This window comes from Myxine glutinosa, chromosome 5 (assembly GCF_964187855.1).
Source record: "Myxine glutinosa chromosome 5, kmMyxGlut1.1, whole genome shotgun sequence".
NCBI lineage: Eukaryota > Metazoa > Chordata > Myxini > Myxiniformes > Myxinidae > Myxine > Myxine glutinosa.
The window spans coordinates 15343305-15363546 of record NC_136265.1 but is presented as its reverse complement, the minus strand read 5'-3'; the positions used below and the strand labels follow the sequence as shown (position 1 = coordinate 15363546).

Below are 20242 nucleotides of genomic sequence, written 5' to 3'. Positions count from 1 at the left end.
GCTGCTGCCGGGCCGACCACGGCTCGGTGACCTTGCCCATCGCGAAGATCAGCGGCTTGTGGTCGACGAAGGCAGTGAACGCACGGCCCTCGAGCAGATGGCGGAAGTGCCTGACCGCCAAGTGAAGCCCGAGCAACTCGCGGTCGAAGGTACTGTAACGGCGTTCGGGCGGGCGAAGCTGGCGGCTAAAGAACGCCAGCGGTTGCCAAGCTCCACGCACCCATTGCTCATGCACCGCACCCACCGCGTAGTCCGAGGCATCGGTGGTGAGGGCGATCGGTGCATCGGGCGCCGGGTGCGCGAGCATGGTGGCGTTAGCCAAGGCGAGCTTCGCGCCCGTGAACGCCGTGTCCATCTGCTCGGCCCAGGTAACGTCGCCTTTGCCCGGCTTACCTCGGAGAGCTTCGTGCAGGGGGCGCAGGAGCTGGGCGATACGGGGCAGGAACCGATGGTAAAAGTTCACCATGCCCAGGAACTCCTGCAGCCCTCTGATCGTGCGGGGGCGCGGAAACCCCTTCACCGCCTCCACCTTGGCCGGCAGGGGGACGGCTCCATGCCTGGTGACACGGTGCCCCAGAAAATCGATTATGGCGGCGCCGAACCGGCACTTTGCGGGGTTCACAATCAGGCCATGCTGGCCCAGGTGTTCGAAGAGCGTGCGGAGGTGGGGTAGGTGCTCTTCGCGGGACGCGCTGGCGACGAGGATATCGTCCAGGTAGACGTAGACAAAATCCAAGTCGCGCAGGACGCTGTCCATCAGTCGCTGGAACGCCTGAGCCGCATTCTTCAGACCGAAGGGCATGCGCAGGAACTCGAAGAGTCCGAATGGCGTGATGACCGCCGTCTTCGGGACGTCCTCCGGCCTGACGGGGACCTGATGGTAGCCGCGTATGAGGTCCACCTTCGAGAAGAAGGACATGCCCGCCAAACGGGCGGAAAAGTCCTGAATGTGGGGGACGGGGTAGCGGTCGGGAGTCGTGGCGTCATTGAGATGGCGATAGTCCCCGCACGGTCGCCATCCCCCGCCGGGCTTCGGCACGATGTGCAGCGGCGACGCCCAAGCGCTCTCTGAGCGCCGAACGATGCCGAGTCGCTCCAGGGTAGCGAACTCCGCTTTTGCCACCGCCAGCTTCGTCGGCTCGAGGCGGCGTGCCCGGGCGTAGACCGGTGGCCCGACGGTGGGGATGTGATGGGCCACCCCGTGCTTGACGGCCCCCGCCGAGAAGGTGGGCCGCGTGAGGGCCGGGAAGCCGGCGAGGAGGCGGGTGAATGCGTCCGCTGCCGGAAGCGTACAGACCAACGTGACCGGAACCGAACCGTTCGGCAAGCCGCTTGGCAAGCCGCTCATTGAGCTGCTCGCCGAGCTGGGCAACGCACAAGCGAGCGAGCTGAACGTCTCGGCCTGGACAAGACGTCTGCGCTTGACGTCGACCAGGAGCCTATTAGCGCACAGGAAGTCCGCGCCAAGCAGTGCCATGGGCACGTCGGCGGTGACGAACGTCCATCGGAAAACCTGCCCTCCGAACCGCAGAGAGAGGCAGCGTTTTCCGTACGTACGGATGGGCGTCCCGTTCGCGGCAAACAGCGCGGGGCCTCCACCCGCGGCGTGCTTGTCTGACGTGGCGGCGGGAACGACACTCACCTGCGCTCCCGTGTCACACAGGTAACGGCGCCCGGAGAAGGTGTCCGTTATGAACAGCAGGCTGCTCGAACGGCCGGCGCTCATCGCCACTATTGAGCGCCGGCCCGGGCGTTTCCCGACCTGTTGAAGGAGCATGGTGGATGATACTGCCGAGCTTCGTGGCCGAACTTGGCGTGGAACCAGCACCAGGTGGTGGAGCTGGAGGAGCACGGCTGGCTCCGCCAGGCCAGTGGAGTTGGCGGGTTTCCCCACGGTGGCGGTTTTCGCCGCGGCGGTGGGCGGGGCGTGGCGGCGGTCACGAGGTGCGTATCAGCATGCTGCGTATGCTGTATAAGCTGATGCTGTGGATCAGCAGCATCAGCAGCATCAGCAGCATTAGCAGCATCAGCCACGAGGGCCGTGACGGCCACGCCGACTCTCGCCCGCGTGTCCGAAGCGGCGAAGTACTTGTCCGCCTCGGCCGCCAATGCTCGGGGTTCCGTTAGCCCGGTCCCGGCCAACGCGAGGCGAACCTGCGCTGGAAGTTGGCGACGGAAAAGCGCCCGGAATAGAGAACCGGGGGCTTCGTCGCCCAACAGCAACAGCATATGGTCCATTCGGACCGACGGGCGCGTGTCACCGAGCTCGGGGAGATCCAGGAGGCGGTCGGCCCGTGCATCGTCCGTGAGGCCGAACGTGGCTAGGAGTAGCCGCTTGAGTGCCTCGTACTTGTGGCCGTCCGGTGGGTGGCGAAGGACGGACACAACTCGAGCGGCCGTGCCGGGCCCGAGGGAGGCGACGACGTGGCAATAGCGCGTGTCATCGCCGGTGAGGCGCCGAAGCTGAAATTGGGCTTCGGCCTGGACGAACCAGACTTCGGCCTGAGCCTCCCAAAATTCGGGAAGTTTGATGAAGTTGGCCATGGCAATGGCGTCGCGTGTGGAAGGATCGCTCCGGCAGATCCAACGTCGAGGGGGTCACCAGTAAAGCGCGGCGTTACGCGCGCTGCTTGCGAGCAAGGAGGAAGCGGACAAGCGGTAACTTATAAGCGTCTTTATTTCAGGAGCTCACTGTAACACTGGCGTGCTCCGGGCTGCACGCCCGGTGTATATCATGAGGCCACGCCTACCCCTCGGGCGTGGCCACCGCCCACTTGGTGCGCGGAATGATGTCACCACGCCAGTGGGCTTTTGTGTCCGCCACAATATCACCATTGAAATAAACATGTAACATATACTGTATATAAAGCATGCTAACTTTGAAATAAACATGTAAATAAAATAAATACGGAATAAAATAAACAAAAACGAAAGAGTTTTACCTTTTAAATGTATTCGAAAACAGCAACGTGATTTTTACAAAACAGCGAGGTGGGTGAGGGTAAACATATTACGCAAGTATTGTGCCATCTATCTATAATTCCAGTAATCTCTGTACGTCTGTACGTTTGTACGTCTGTTTGTTTGTCTGTGACCGCTGTTTCTCGACAACCACGGGTCCGATATACTTTTAACTTGCCAGGTATATTGCTGGGGACCCGAGGATGTGCCTTTTCAAGGTTTCATATTAATCGGACAATTACTTACCGAGCTATGTCCAAAAAACGATTCAACCAATCAGAGAGCAGCGAACGATCGCGTGTGCCGAACGTGGAGGACACACTCTGCCTCGGATGGCACATTTGAGAGCGTATTCATTTATTTCACGTTTGCAAACTATGTTGGCGTTAAACTATGTTTTAAAACTAATAAAACCGAATTTGCGATTCATTCGCTTTCCTGCGCGTTTGTGCACGCGATGGCGATTTCTTTACCAAACTCCGGAAGCCGTTCGCTTTGGACCAAACCATTGCATGTAAATAGAGGGGGTGGATTGTCACCGTACTCGCAAGCCGTTCGCTTTGGACCAAACCATTTCATGTAAATAGAGGGGGGGGATATAATTTTAGATATAGATATAGTACGGGCAATGCCCTAGTAAATAGAAAACACGAGACTTAGCTTGAGTTGATGATGATAGCTGTTGGATCATCGCTGGCACGATGAAGCCGCCTGCCGCATTGCAACATAGAAGGGCAACATGATCGTTAGTCACCTTGAACCCCAGAGCCGATCTTTCCTCCTTGGACAGGAAGGTACAAGATGGCACCTCTTCCAGAAAAATCCTGTCTCTTCTGCGTTAGAAACCTGCTCTGGCATAAATCTCTTTGCCTCGATTAGTGCTGTGAGCTGAGGTGGATAGTTTTGCACATTGTGATGGTTGAACTCGAGCCTTCAGCCCCAGCTGCCTTGTGGAAACGTTGATAAATCAATAATGGTTTCTCCCGTATCATTGGTCCACTCAAAGTGGGTAAACTGCAATGGATTCTTCCGTTTAATTGGTGCACTCAAAGGGGGCAAATCCGCAATGGTTTCTCCCATATAATCGGTTCACTCAAAGGGGGCAAATCCACGATGGTTTCTCCCATATAATTGGTTCACTCAAAGGGGGCAAATCCACGATGGTTTCTCCCATATAATCGGTTCACCAAAAGGAGATAAGGTAAATCTGCAATGGCATCTCCCGTATCATCTGTCCACTCAAAGGGGTAAAACCACAATGGTTCATCCCGTCTTTTAGGTCCACTCACAAGCACTATTTCTGTTTGCTCCTCGATCCAAACATTAAGCGCTTTTTCCAACCTTTCAAGATGAGGATCACAGGACTGGAATGAGACTTTTGCGCTTTGCTTGTGGGAACACTTGCACGGATATTTGACTCATGTTTAACACACAGTCAATTAATTGATCCCATAACGGCGGCCCATAGATTTTTTTTTTTTTTTTTTTGTATACTGAATCGAGGCTCGTGAAAGAACTAACATTTACTTCACAAACAAATCAACCACACAAACAAAATATATATAAAGAGGGAGCGGAAAACAAGATGGGGAGAGAAGGGGAAGCACACAAACACAACATTTGAGAGCAGGGAGATGTGTGGAAGGGAGAGGGCTTGGGGGGAGGATGCGTGGGAAGGGGGAGGGGGAGGGAGAAGTATAAAACACAAGGACACCAAGGACTTCCAGGACAGAAGTTGGTATTTCAAAAAAGTGGAATTGGGGTGAAATTAGCGGGGGTAGAAAAGATCAAGGTTTTGGATAGGGGAAGATAAGAGATGGTGGTGAACAGCTGTTTTAAAGACCTGGAGGGTGGAGTGGGATTGAAGAGAGTGAGGGAGTTTGTTCCAGAGGCGGGAGAAAAGAGGAATGAAGGAGTGAAGGTGAGCAGAGAGTCTTGATTTTGGCAGTTTGACCATAAGAGGGTTGCAGGCAGATCTTGTGCGACCTGTAGGAATATTTGCGGGACAGAGCCCAGAGAGAGCTGGGTGGGCAAGGCCAGAGATCAGTCGGTAGAAGACGGAAAGACCACCAACCTGCCTGCGGTGAGTGAGTGAGAGGCCCTTGGAGTTAGCTTCATCGCGGGAGATTCCAATGATTCTGAATGCTTTGGTTTCAACAGCGTGAAGACGAGCTAGGTGTGAGGCAGGAGCACCAGCCCAGAGGGGAGAGCAGTATTCCATTGAGCTGCGGATGAAAGCCTTGTATGTGGTGAGGAGCTCAGGTGTGCCAAGGAAGGACTTCGCACGACGGAGGATGCCCAGTCGGCGACTGGCTTTGGAGGCCAGATTTGAAATGTGGTTTTCCCAGGAAAGATCATGGCAGATAGTGAGACCCAAAAGCTTGAGTGACAGAACTTCTTGGAGAGGATTATTCAGAAAGTGGATGGGAGGGCTGTCCAGTCGGTCTTTTCGGAGAGACATCGTAAGAGTGTGAGATTTGTCAGGATTGAAAGACATGTTCCACTTGTTTGCCCAGTCTGTGATTTTGTCCAGGTCTGCAGAGAGTGAGGAGGCTGCAGACTGCCGATCTGAGGGATGAAGAATGGAGCGACAGAGAGTAGAGTCGTCAGCAAAGAGATACAGAGGATTTTCAAGAGAGTCAGAGAGATCATTGATGAAGACCAGAAAAAGCACAGGGCCCAGAACACTGCCTTGTGGAACTCCAGCCTGAACAGGAAGAGGAGATGAGAGAAACCCATTCAGGGCCACACGTTGACTATGACTAGAGAGGAAGTCCGCCAGTCATGCGTGGAGATTTCCATGTATACCAAAAGAGGAGAGTTTGGTGAGCAGAGCGGGGTGCCAGACCGTATCGAAGGCATGTGATATGTCAAGGGAGACTGCTCTAATTTCCTGTTTGGCATTGAGGACCTCCATCCTCTTTCACCTCTTACCAACGTATTTAACAACTCGATTCTTACGCACAATGTCATAACCTTTGTTTGCCTTTGGCACAATTAATTTTGTCCATCGTTTTACGTTTGGGTGCCATTATTAACTGTTGTGTGGCTACTAGATCTTGTAGATCTAGTATTACAGGATTTCAGTATGTCATTTCCTATGCGAAGATGATTCATCATTATTAAGAGTGCTTTAATAGCGCTTTAAATGGGTTTCACAATCACACTGTTCATCTTATTATAATGGAGCAAACGTATATGGTTATGTATGTATATTTGTGACCAAAACGTCGTCTTCTTTTTCAAATACTAGGCTCTCTGCTCACCTTCACTCTTTCACTCCTCTTTTCTCCCGCCTCTGGAACAAACTCCCCCACTCCCTTCAATCCCACTCCTCCCTCCAGGTCTTTAAAACAGCTGTTCACCACCATCTCTTATCTTACCCCATCCAAAACCTTGATCTTTTCTACCCCCGCTAATTCACCCCAGATACACATTTTTGAAATTCCAACTTTTTTCCTGGAAGTCCTTGCAGTGTCCATATGTTTTATACCTCTCCCACCTCCCCCCAAGCCCTCTCCCTCCCACAGTTCTCTCGATGTCCCTGCTCTCAAATGTTGTGTTTGTGTCCTTCCCCTCTCTCCCCATCTTGTCAACCGCTCCCCTTATTTTGTGTTTTATGTGTCGGTTTGACTTTTTGTGTGATTAATGTTAGCTCTTTCACGAGCCTCGATCTTGTATACAAAAAAAATAAAAAAATACCGTATATATAAAAGCGACAAACACTGTTCGTGAAGCCGGGAGGAAGTGAAGTCGCGTGACTATATATTAATTACGCACTGTTTGAATGTCTCTTGTTTCCTGTCTATTAAATACGCACATCTATTAATTATGCACTGTTGGAATATAACTTTCAACCCTTTAGACTGCTGAGACCCCTTAGACCTTTGAAGACTTTTTAAGTTCCCCAAGATCCTTAAAGAACAAAAAGACCCAAATGACCCTTAAATACAAAAAAGAACCAGAAGACCCAAAATAACCCACAGACCCAAAAACCTAGAAAACCCAAAATACCCCAAAGACCCAGAAAACCCAAAATACCCCAAAGACCCAAAGACCAAAAATACCCCAAAGACCAAAAAAACCCGAAGACTAAAAAGACCCCAAAGACCCAAAAGGCCATGAAGAACCAGAGGACCCTTAAAGACTCAAAATATCCTGAAGACCCTTAAAGACCAAGATGACACTTTTAGACCCACAAGACCCAAAAATCCAGAGGACCAAAAATACCATAAAAACCCTGATGACCCAGAAGATCCAAAAAAACCTCAAAAGCCCTAAAGATCAGGAAGACCCTTAAGATGCTTTAGACCCATTAAACAAGCTTGGACCCTTGACCATTAAGAGTTTTACACCATTTGGACCTTTTTAAGATTACAAATAAATTACAAATAAATTATATATCACCAATATTACAAATACATTTGTTAAAAAAATTAATTTGTACAACTCAAGTTCAGTCAGGTCATTATCCTCAGTTAAAACAAGCCTGTGCCTCTGTTGTGACATATGGCGAGACGAGCGCAGCGAGCCGATCCACGCTAGTCTTTTAAACTAAGCTTCGTTCCTGTATGCTGGTCTGATTACTGGTACTGGATTAAAGGTACTGAGAAACAACAAAAGGCTCGAATACGAGTTCATCATACACACGGATGCATACAATGGACGTATCTAAGCTCAAAATCCGCCATTGGTCAAAACTAGGGCATTGCCCGTACTATATCTATATCTAAAATTATATCCCCCCCCCTCTATTTACATGAAATGGTTTGGTCCAAAGCGAACGGCTTGCGAGTACGGTGACAATCCCCCCCCCTCTATTTACATGCAATGGTTTGGTCCAAAGCGAACGGCTTCCGGAGTTTGGTAAAGAAATCGCCATCGCGTGCACAAACGCGCAGGAAAGCGAATGAATCGCAAATTCGGTTTTATTAGTTTTAAAACATAGTTTAACGCCAACATAGTTTGCAAACGTGAAATAAATGAATACGCTCTCAAATGTGCCATCCGAGGCAGAGTGTGTCCTCCACGTTCGGCACACGCGATCGTTCGCTGCTCTCTGATTGGTTGAATCGTTTTTTGGACATAGCTCGGTAAGTAATTGTCCGATTAATATGAAACCTTGAAAAGGCACATCCTCGGGTCCCCAGCAATATACCTGGCAAGTTAAAAGTATATCGGACCCGTGGTTGTCGAGAAACAGCGGTCACAGACAAACAAACAGACGTACAAACGTACAGACGTACAGAGATTACTGGAATTATAGATAGATGAATTACTGCAATAACGGAATCAGGACACAATAGGTTGCCCACCATTGGTCAAAAGCCACGACATTACAACTCGTAATATTTTTGAGGGTTTACTATACTTCAATTGAAATAAAATAATGATTTTGAAGGTCGTTTCAAAATAATGCAGAAGTTTAGAGCAATTGAAGCAGTCTTATACACCACCTTATTTATATATGTCCAAGTGCTGCTAAACGGAAGGGTTTTGGAAGCGACAAGCAGGACATTGTGTTCTGCAGTGTTCAAGTATATAATTCAATTTAAATAAAATAAAGATTGTAAAAGTCATATAAATAAATAAATTCCAGAATTTACTGCTGCTGACGCAGTAGTTACTTACACCACCCGAAATAACACGTCACACGAGTTGTTTGTGCCTATTGTTTGTGTCCTTTATGACGTCCTTAAAAACAGTAAGTTTCCTGTTTGGAATGATTTTCAATTTTGTTTCACTACCAGACAGGCAGACAGAGTACAAATAATAAATAAATAAAAATGGCCCCCCTTGTCTGAAAGAAACAGTTGTTTGACATTTTTAATATGAAATAGGCAAAGCCGAAAAACGAATGAAACCCATCAGAATAACCCTTTAGAATAACCCTTTAGAATTACCCTTTAGAACCAATTAGAATTACCCTTTAGAACTCTCTAGAATTACATTTTAGAATTAAACATGGTGGGTTATCAGGGTTCTTCTTCTTCATTTTGTCGGATGGACATGGCCAAATATTGAATCGGTTTCACCGTTTAAAAATTATCTCACTCCTCTCTGCATGCGTGATCTAGACTAATTCAGAGCCAAAGTACCGTACTAAGGTGAATGAAAGAATGAATGATCGTTTTAAGGCCATTTCCCCCGCCAGAGCAGGGGTTAGCCTTGCGGGCCCAATGACAATCATGGTTCCCTGTTTGAGGCAATGTTTTTATGGCCGGATTCCCTTCCTGGCACCAACCCTTAATCGCCTCTTACGATGCGCAGGGATACGGTGTACCTATTCTAAACCGGGGTACACACCGGGATACCGTACTAAAGTACAAGTTCGTTTTCCGATTCGTGTTCAAAATATAACATTAACTTGAAACTAGTTGTTCCTCGATCATAAACTGACATTTATGGATGGACGGACAGACAGACATGAACCAATATTGCTTAACTCCGTTTTTCACTTCACGTGCGTGGGGTTAAAAACTCCAGCTTCTTCCTCTTCTCTTCCACAAAGAAAGGCTTTTAGAACAATCATTTTTGCGATTAAATGGTCACAAATTTTGTTCCAGGTAAATCGATCAATCGTTTTCCAATGGGACCTTTGCTATTATTCTATGACAGCATGAACCCCTTAGAATAAAGAGTGACGGACACTCTAGCCAGATTGCAGTTACATTGCATTAATCATTATATATTATTGATTAATTACAAACAGAGAAGTCCAGGAATGGTTGTTGATATAAGCTTTTATTTAATCTCTGGGCATGATCATTGCAGAGTGCCTCGGTCTGCAATGATCTCACCTCTCTCACTTCATTCCTTCCCCCTTTGCACGAGTCCCTCGTGGTGCCACCCAGAGCAGCAAACCCTTAATAAGGCAAGTACAGACGCAGGCCATAGCATAGTTTGTCCATCTAAAGTGTTGCCCAATTCATACTGCAGCAAACATTTCCTAATCGGATAAGAAATGTCACTGCAGGGTGGAAAAGAGGGAAGAGGGAGCGGGGGAGGGAAGGATGGAGATGAGGCAAGACAGAAGAAGAGGAGAGGGCCGAAGAAAAGGGGTGAGGGAGCGCACAATGGAGGTGAGGCAACGATAAATAGATTTTAAAAAGCAAGGCAAAGGGAATGAACAAAGCAGAACAATGAAGAACAAGCAAGAACCAATAAATGAAAGAATCATCAACGAGGTCCAAGGTTGTGGAGTGATGCAACATTTTTTTTTCGATTTCTTTTTTCTACTGGATTTTGGCCACCTTATTTGAATCCCAACTTAGTGCAATTGATCAACGCCCTCTCCACATTCTTCCTGTACGTCCTGGACCCCACTCCTTCACGAGTCTTTTTTGAAATAAACCAAATGTGAGTTCAATTAACACCTTACAAAGGCAACTAGAAACGGCACCAGCATACATAACCCCTATAGATTTAGAAAAGCTTTATCTTTAGCCCTTTAAATGACGGAAACAAACGGCCCTTACAAAAATAACATCTCCCACAATTTCTCACGAGATGCTACAATCTCGTCGGAATTCAGGAGCGAGTTTCGGATAAGAGTATGCTTGACCTAGGAACAGCTTCCCGCTCTTCGAGCTACCTCTGTGTGCAAGGTATGCACCCAAGAAGCAATGCCATTACGTGAAGGAATTCTTGGTGAACCGCTCCACACAACAGGTGATTGAGATTGAAGCATAATCGCATGGCGAGTCACGTCCAGACACCATGAGCTACACTCAAAATCATCAGAATAAGGAAATACAAGGAACTCCAATGCACAATGAGGTCATTAGGCCCATTAAGCTTGCACAATCATGCCGATATCTTGATACTCCCACATCCCTACTACTTCCAGATAACTATCCAATTCAATCATAAAATGATAGCGAAGACGACGGCGCACCATCGCAAGTCCCCACGCTTCCCACCGAAAGCAATGTTGAAAGATGGCAGAAAGTTCCACCAGAAATTAACTCATATCAAATTTAGAGTTCAAAAAGTTTTTTCCATTTTGACCCCTGCAACCACCAGCCCCGCACCTCCTTGGGCATGAACCCAGTGTCAAATCAAACAAGCGTTACGCCAAGGTCCCCCATCGGGGAAGTGATGTGAGTTGACAAAGTGGAAGACGCAGAAAACATGCTACGATATGATATTTCGCTGACAAAGTTCAGACATACATGGAGGCGGCCATCTTGGATTTTGACGTGGCGACCCAATTTTCAATAGCGTTCTTCCTTATGCGTAGATACACCCACACACCAGATTAGAAGTTGGTAGTTCGTTTATTTTTCAAGATATTTCGCTCACAAGGTTCAGACATATATATATGGTGGCGGCCATCTTGGATTTTGACGTGGCGATCCAATTTTCAATAGCGTTCTTCCTTATGCCTAGATACACCCACACACCAGATTAGAAGTCGGTACTTCGCTTATTTTTCAAGATATTTCGTTCACAAGGTTCAGACATATATATATGGTGGTGGCCATCTTGGATTTTGACGTGGCGACCCAATTTTCAATAGCGTTCTTCCTTATGACTAGATACACCCACACACCTGATTAGACGTTGGTACTTCGCTTATTTTTCAAGATATTCCGCTCACAAGGTTCAGACATACATGGCGGCGGCCATCTTGGATTTTGACGTGGCGACCCAATTTTCAATGGGGTTCCTCCTTATGCCGAGATAGGCCTACACCCACACACCAGATTAGAAGTTGGTACTTCGCTTATTTTTCAAGATATTCTGCTCACAAGGTTCAGACATACATGGCGGCGGCCATCTTGGATTTTGACGTGGCGACCCAATTTTGAATAGGGTTCTTCCTTATGCCTAGATACACCCAAACACCTGATTAGACGTTGGTACTTCGCTTATTTTTCAAGATATTCCGCTCACAAGGTTCAGACATACATGGCATCAGACATACCATCGTGGCCATCTTGGATTTTGACGTGGGTTTCACCCACACACCAAATTCTAATGCGGTCCTTCGCTTACGCACGCACGTACGCACGCACGCACGTACGCACGCACGCACGGACGGATGGAAAAACCATAGTCTCCCTTTCGCTCCGCGGTGCGACGGGGGACAAAAAATCGTTACATATTTCATGCATGTCCCATTGCCCAAACCTTGATTACATCTACAAAGTTTCATTTGAAAATATGCCCATAATTGCATTTTTTGGTATATGACCTTTTGACCCTGCCCCAGGGGGTGGAGCCAAAAAGAATACTGCTCTTGCACCTTTGTGACATGTGATAATTATCATAACCACCAAGTTTGGTGAATTTATACCCAAGAGTTTAGGAGGACATAGCGTGACGAACAGAAGACAGACAATTTCTTTTGAACATGATTTATTTTGAAATTTAATTACCTCTCACTCACAAAACCGATCACAAAGCAGAGGACGTTCGTTTATTTTTCTCCATCTCTCGGCAGCATTTCTATCCATACAAGGAAATGCCTCATGATTACTGCAATTTCACTTACTTGGTAAAAGGTCCTTCATGCCTATGGCCGTGTGCTTTTTGAATCCGTTGGCAAGTCAATACCAAAAGCCCTTCCCTCCTTCCTTCAAAAATGTAGTAATAGGTAATTGAAGATGAACAAAAAAAAGATGCAGTGAAGCAAAATCCAGCCACATGTGCCAAAATCACCGGAGCAAAGAAAGGGATATTTCAATATTGACAGTCTGGGCCTAAGTTATTAGGTCGGAATCCAAACATGAGTGTCCATGCGGCCCACGAGAGACAAACGAGTTCAGATGGCCAGCCATAACTGAGCGACATCAAGCAGCACTTCCTGCGCTCCCTTAAAGTCTATAAGGGTGTTCGTTACAAGAAAACGCCCAGCACCCGAGGCGCAAGTTGTAAATGCACGGTAAAACAAATCCAGGTTTGGAGGTTTTGTTTCTGTCAAAATTTGACCTATTGACCCCAGAATATAATTCGTTCATGTTTACATCATTATACATACATGTACCAAGTTTTAATTTAAATACCTTAAGCTGTTCACAAGTTATCACATTTTTAACCTGGCATGACCTCTGACTTTTGACGCCAGAATCAAATCAGTTCATCTTTGCATCATAATACATACTTGTCCCAACTTTGGTCAGAATCCCATCACTGGTTCACAAGTTATTGCGGTAACAGGATTTTTACCGAACATGACCTCTGACCTTTGAGGTTGTTATCCCAAAATCGAATCAGTTCATCTTTACCTCATTATACATACCTGCACTAAGTCTGACCAAGATCCCTTCATCCGTTCACAAGTTATCAAATAACCAAAACCCATCACGGACAGACGGTAGCCTGGTGTTGGCTTAGCGGTTCGGGTGCCGGCTTGGGATCCTAGGATCCTGGGTTCGAATCCCGGCCGATCGCTGAATGAATGCCGGGGGGGTTGACTCAGCCTGTCATCCTTCCGAGGTCGGCAAATTGAGTACCAGCTTGCTGGGATGAATGATCACGGTGCGTACCCCAATTTAGAATAGGTACACCGTATCCCTGCGCATCGTAAGAGCGTGACCATGGGTTGGCGTCAGGAAGGGCATCCGGCCATAAAAACATTGCCTCAAACAGGGAACCATGATTGTCATGGGGTCCGCAAGGCTAACCCCCGCTCAAGCGGGGAAAATGGCCTTAAAACGATCATTCATTCATTCATTCATCACGGACGGACGGACAACCTGAAAACGTAATGCCTCCGGCAACTTCGTCGTCTTAGGCGTAAAAAACAATAAAAAAAACACGGTACGACTGTGACAGGCTTGATTGAGCACTTGTTAGGGGAACGATCACACCTCACGATAAAATTTGACAATGTCAGCATTCCAGAACGACAGCACCGCTTTTGTTTATCGTCTAAGATCGACGTGGCTTCATGATGGTAATGCAATCGTGTTCCCGAGGACGGACTCACAGAACTATTACAAACGGTTGAAAAGTCACGACCTCGTTGCCGGGCGATAAATGGACCAATTACGCCCATTAAATACGGCAACGACTGAAATCCGGTTCTCTCCTTACCAAGACACAAACGTCGAATCAACAATTCAGCACGAGATTTGCCTCACAATAAATTGGTCTCCAACAAGATCCTCTGATGTTGCAGTGTTAAATGGAATGAACGATAGATCAGCAATCGCAGTGGGAGGCCTACACGTTGACCCATAACCAAATGTTCAAGTGATTTTTAAAACAGGGTGTAATCAAGGGATTTTCTTTAAAATAAATAAATCAAAAGGGGAGTTGGAGTGCACAGTGAGTCGTTTTCCGCAAGGACATCATGCATGACACAAGCGTGTGGTTAATACTTTCGCGCTTGCCTTGTCAAATCACAACGTGAGGTTATTTGCTAACTTCAAAACTCTGCAGTTTTTTAAAATTCCATTAACGCATCAAAAGGAGTAACCAATGCCCTTTTCACGACAAATAATTTGCCCGATAGCACCTTTGTTATCCGAGTATGCGGGCAGCAAGTATATAAGGGCACAAGAGGAACTACAGGTAAAATGTATAGAGAGCATGCACACGCCCACAGATCGCCACCACCACTTGTGACGTACTGCAGGTACATCTGACAAACACAAGTGTATCCATCTAGCTTTCAATGTCGATCGTTTTTGTCTCGGTTTCCATTTCTATCTGATTTACACCAAACCGACCTCTCACTGTCATGTTGCACAAAACAAGGTCAGGTTGTACCTTTGTGCTTACTTCGGATAGTTCCAGGATGAGCTGCGACTTGGAACTAGAGAAGAGCAAGCAAAGTTCAAAAACCAAATCCGATTTTAGGTAGATTCCGGTAGATCGTACAACTACTGTAAAACAGTCAGTTAACTAGAACGACACTCTTCGACGTCATGACGTCGACCGATATGCCTTCGCCCACATTATTACATCATTATAATACTTGCACCAAGTTTGCTTTAAATCCATTCAGCTGTTCTCAAGTTATCACATTTTTACCTGACATGACCTCAAACCTTTGACCTCTTGACCCCATAATTTTGTCAGTTCATGTTTACATAATTATACATACCTGCACCAAGTTTTAATTTAAATCCCTACAGCTGTTCACAAGTTATCATATTTTTACCTGATATGACCTCTGACCTTTGACCTCAGGACCCCAAATTATAATCATTTAATCTTTACATCATTATACATATCTGTACCAAGTTTTAATTAGATCCCTTTAGCCTAACCTGGTGTTGGCTTAGTGGTTAGGGTGCCGGCTTGGGATCCGAGGATCCTTGGTTTGAATCCCGGTCGATCGCTGAATTAACACCAGGGTGGTTGACTCAGCCTGTCATCCTTCCGAGGTCGGCAAATTGAGTACCAGTTCACTGGTAATTATTCCTTGTGTATTGCAAAAGGCGACTAACAGGGTTGGCGGCAGGAAGGGCATTCCGGCCGTAAAAGATTGCTCCAAAAAGGGGACCACGGTGCCCAAAAAAGGCCAACCCCTGCTCTGCGGGGGGAAAATGGCCTCAAAAGGTGGTTCTTCTTCTTCTTTAGCCGTTCTCAAGGTATAGACCTATTACAGACTTTGACTTTCACCTTTAACCCCAAAATCAAATCAGTTAATCTTTACATCATTATACATACCTGTACGAAGTTTGAATTAGATCACTTCAGCCGTTCTCAAATTATAGACATATTACAGACTTGACCTTTGACCTTGACCCCAAAATCTATTCAGTTCATCTCTACGTCATTCTATATAAGTGTACCACATTTGGTCAGATTCCCATCACTGGTTCACAAGTTATAGTGATAACAGTATTTTTACCTAACATGACCTCTGACCTTTGACCTGTTGACCCCAAAACCTAATCAGTTCATCTTTACCTCATTATACATACCTGCACCAAGTTTGACTAAGATCCCTTCAGCCGTTCTCAAGTTATCGCGGTAATGAAAACCTATCACGGAAGGACAGACGGACGGATGGACAACCTGAAAACATAATGTCTCCGGCGACTTTGTCGGCGTAGGAATAAAAAGGACAGAGTACGAACAAACACTAGGAAGGCAATAGCAAACCACCCAGTATAGCCCTTGCCAAGAAACTGCTTCAGCAGCACTAACGCTCTCTAAACTAGAACGGCACTCAGTCGAGAGCATACACTGCCTGGTTGGCCATATCACTCAATGGTGAAGAATCACATTTAGAAATTCTACTAGCTGGATCCGGATCTTCACCAAAATTGAATAGATTCTTCCTTGTCACACACACAACCTGTCCAACACGTTTCGTCCAAATCCGTCCATAACTTTTTGAGATATCTACGAGCCGGATGTATCGCTTTTGGCCCCATCTCCCAATGGTGAAGAATCACTGAAAGATTAGATAATTCTCATCTCCAAATCCATATTCAGATCTTCATCAAAATCGAATCGAATCGACCTTGTCACACACCCAACCGGTCCACCAAATTTCGTCCAAATCCGTCCACAACTTTTTGAGATATCCTGCTATGTATCATTTTTGGCCCGATCTCCCAATGGTGAAGAATCACTTTAAAAATTATACTAGCCGGATCCGAATCCAGATATTAACCAAAATCTAATCATTTCGTCCTTACACTACATCTCTGCCAAATTTCGTCCGAATCCGTCCACAACTTTTTGAAATATTTTGTTCACAAACGGACAAACAGACAGGGGTGAAAACATAACCTCCATCCACCTTTGGTAGCGGAGGTAACAATACGCTACATCAGATTCAAAAATTATTATCACTATTATTATTTTCCCATTTTATTGCAGGAGCAGTGACATATTGATGTATGGTGCAGTAATCCAAATGATTGATTAGAGGGAAAGGGGTCAGGGAGGAAGGGAAAGAGGCGATAAGCTGGCTGTCCCATTTCCCCAAACAGAGATTCATGGCAAAACTTGACGTGCAGCAAATGTTTATACATATTTTTCAGTTTCAACTCCGATGTGGAGTGAAAGCGAAACCTTAAAACTTGGCAAGCCCCACGACAAACACCAGAACACCTCAAACCTGACATCGTGGTTCATTATGAACGGTTACATTTAGACATTGGGCAAGCTCAGTGCCCCGTCCATATCAATATCTCCCTCAAGAAAACTCACTCGAGAACGCTGCATGGGGTTTTCAAAGTCCGTTCCCTCCGGGGCAAGGCACAGCCAACCTCCATATACGGGCTTTGCCTGTGGGGAGGAAGATGGAGTGGGGTGGGAGAGGTAAAGGTGAGAAAACATCAGGGAGGGACAGCCACAAGTGACAAGGAACTCCATCAATTATAACAGCAGTTATTGTGGGGACAAGGGGACAACATACAGTCGTGGCCAAAAATATTGGCACCCTTGAACTTTTTCAAATAATGTACCATTTCTTCCAGAAAATTGTTGAAATTAAAAAATATTTTGGTATCCACATATATGTGGATTTGCAGTATATGTATTTCTTTCATTTAATACATAAAGGGTTCTCAAAACCGCAACAATATATATATATACAATAATATGCAGATGATAACCCCCGGTCTTGCAGGGAAAATGGCCTTAAAATGCATGTTGTTGTTTGTTGTATATATACAATACAACAACAACAACATGCATTTTAAGGCCATTTTCCCTGCTAGAGCGGGGGTTAGCCTTGCGGTCCCCATGACAATCTTATCCATTTTGCCCTATTTTCTGCATCTCTTCTTGTTAACCCCCTTGCCCGCATTTCTTCTTCCACCATCTTTAGCCAAGTCTTTCTCGGTCTTCCCCGTCCTCAACTTCCTTATACATTCATTTCCATCACTCTTCTCAACCAGTCACTTTCATCCTTCCTCAACACATGACCAAACCATCTCAACCTGTTCCTCTTCACAGCATCAATCACAGGCTCTATTCCCATCATCTTTTGCAATTCATCATTTGTCTTCCTCCCTCTCAACGATACTCCACACATCCACCGAACCATTCACATTTCCACCCTTTCCAGCCTTCGTTGCTGCTCTACGTTCATTACCCATGTCTTGCTCCCATAAATCATAACACTTCTCACACATGCAGCATACACCTTTCCATTCAGCTTCAACGACACTCCCCTCCTCATCAGCACGCCACTCAGTTCCCGAAACTTCTTCCATGCACATCTCACTCGAGCAACCGTTGCCAAGTCTGATCCACCTTCTCCATTCAGCATGTCTCCGAGGTAGCAAAATGTTTTCACATCTTCCAGCTTCACGCCGTCTCCAAGATCCAACTCAACATTTCCTCCATCTGCAGCTCCCTCTGTGCACACCTTACATTTGAATGTAGCTGCCACACTGGTTAATGACCCTCTCAGACCACTACATTTTTGATGAACCCACTCAGCGCACATTGTACATTGAATGGAGTTCACTCCGACATCCTTCCTGCACACAGCACATGGCCACTTCCCAGTTCTTTCCACCTCACCACATGCTTTACCACTTGCCATCACCTTCGTCTTTCCGATATTCACATTCAGACCTTTTGTCTCCATACATTCCTTCCACTTGTTCATCTTTTCCTTCAGTCCATCCATACTTTCCGCAATCAGCACCAGATCATCTGCATACAGCAACTCCCACGGTAAACACTCCTTTACGTTCTGAGCCAGCACTCCATCACAGCTACAAATAGTAGTTGACTTAGTACCGACCCCTGATGCACTCCCACCTTCACCTCAAACTCACCACTGTTCCCATCCTTTCTCCTTACAGCTGTGCGCGCTCTTTTGTACATTGCCATCACGACTCTGATCAACCATTCCTCCACTCCTAACTTCCTCAATGCCCATGTCAATACTTCGCGTGGAACCGTATTGAATGCTTTCTCCAGATAAACAAACCCAAGAAACAACCTCTTCCTCTTCTCCATGTACTTCTTCTGCAACTGCCTCACAATAAAGAGCGTGTCTGTCGTTCCTCTTCCTCGCATAAATCCAAACTGCATTTCGTCGATCTTCACCTTCTTCCTTATCCTCCTCTCCAACACCCTTTCCAATACCTTCATTCCATGCTCCAATAACTTTATCGCTCGGTATGAGCCACACTCCAGAGGGTCACCTTTCCCCTTGTATAGAGGGACGAGGGTACTCAATTCCCAATCCACTGGAATGCGGCCTTCTTTCACCACCAGATTACAGATATCTGTCATTCTCTTCACACCCCAACTTCCTGCTGCCTTCAACATATCTCCCACAACTCACGTCGGCCCTCCCGCTTTTCTACTCTTCATTGCTTTTATTGCTTCCTCAACTTCCTTCTCAGTTATCTTCTCTGCCGGTCCTAAAACTGGGTTACTCTCTACGTTGCCATCCCATTCATTCTCTGTATTCAACAGCATTTCCATATATCTTTTCCATCTTCCTTTAATTCCATCTGGGTCCACCACGATTTGTCCCACTTCATCCTTCAAGCAACTTACCCCCATCACATCACACCTCTCTTTCGCTATATGCTTTGCAATCCTGAATACCGCTCTCTGACCCTCTTCCGAATCCAAGCGTTCTCCGAACATTTTCCTACATGCCTCCTGTGCCTTTGCTACCTCTTTCTTTGCAGCCTTCTTGACTGCCTTATAACTTTCATGCTCTGCTTTTTCTGCTCCAGTACCCTTCGCCTTCTGCCACTCCTTGAACTTCTTCCTCTTCTTGTCAATCCTCTTTCCAACTTCATCATCCCACCACCATGTTTCCGAGTGCCTCGGTGGTCCTTTTGTCCATCCACATACCTCACCAAAGGCTCCCAACAGACAATCTTTCATTGACATCCTACCACTTTCAAGCTCAAGCACATCATCCTCTACCCTACTCAGCCTCTCTTTTAATGCCTCCCTTACTGTCACCTCTTTCAACCTCCACACCTTCATTCTCGGTTGGTACTTTACCCGCCGAGCTCTCCTCGCACCTTTCACCCTTATGTCTCAGACAACCAAGTGGTGCTGTGAAAGCCTCCTCCCCCGGGATCACCTTTGTGTCCCGGAGGTGCCCCCTATCTCGCCTACGCACCATCAGGTAGTCAACGGTTGTCGTCGACCCACCTGACGTGTATGTAACATGCTTAATATCCTCTTTCTGGAACTGAGTATTACAAATCAACAAATCAGCAAACTCCAAAATCCTTTCACCTTCTCCATTTCTCACACCATATCCGTAACCCCCATGAACTCCCTCAAAACCATCCATACACATTCCCACATGTCCATTTAGATCTCCTCCTACCACAACATCTTCCTCATCTTTCACATTTTCCATCAGCTTCTCTAT

General features: G+C 46.5%; 1 protein-coding gene across 3 annotated transcripts in view; it reads right to left on the bottom strand.

The window, feature by feature from the left end:
* LOC137427922 (myosin phosphatase Rho-interacting protein) overlaps window positions 1-20242 on the bottom strand; it is a 136005-nt gene that overhangs the window by 101934 nt on the left and 13829 nt on the right. For all 3 annotated transcript variants that reach the window (XM_068117749.2, XM_068117747.2, XM_068117750.2), the window contains exon 2: window positions 17086-17163. In XM_068117749.2, the coding sequence (XP_067973850.2) occupies window positions 17086-17163 (78 nt within the window). The remainder of the gene's footprint in view (window positions 1-17085; window positions 17164-20242) is intronic.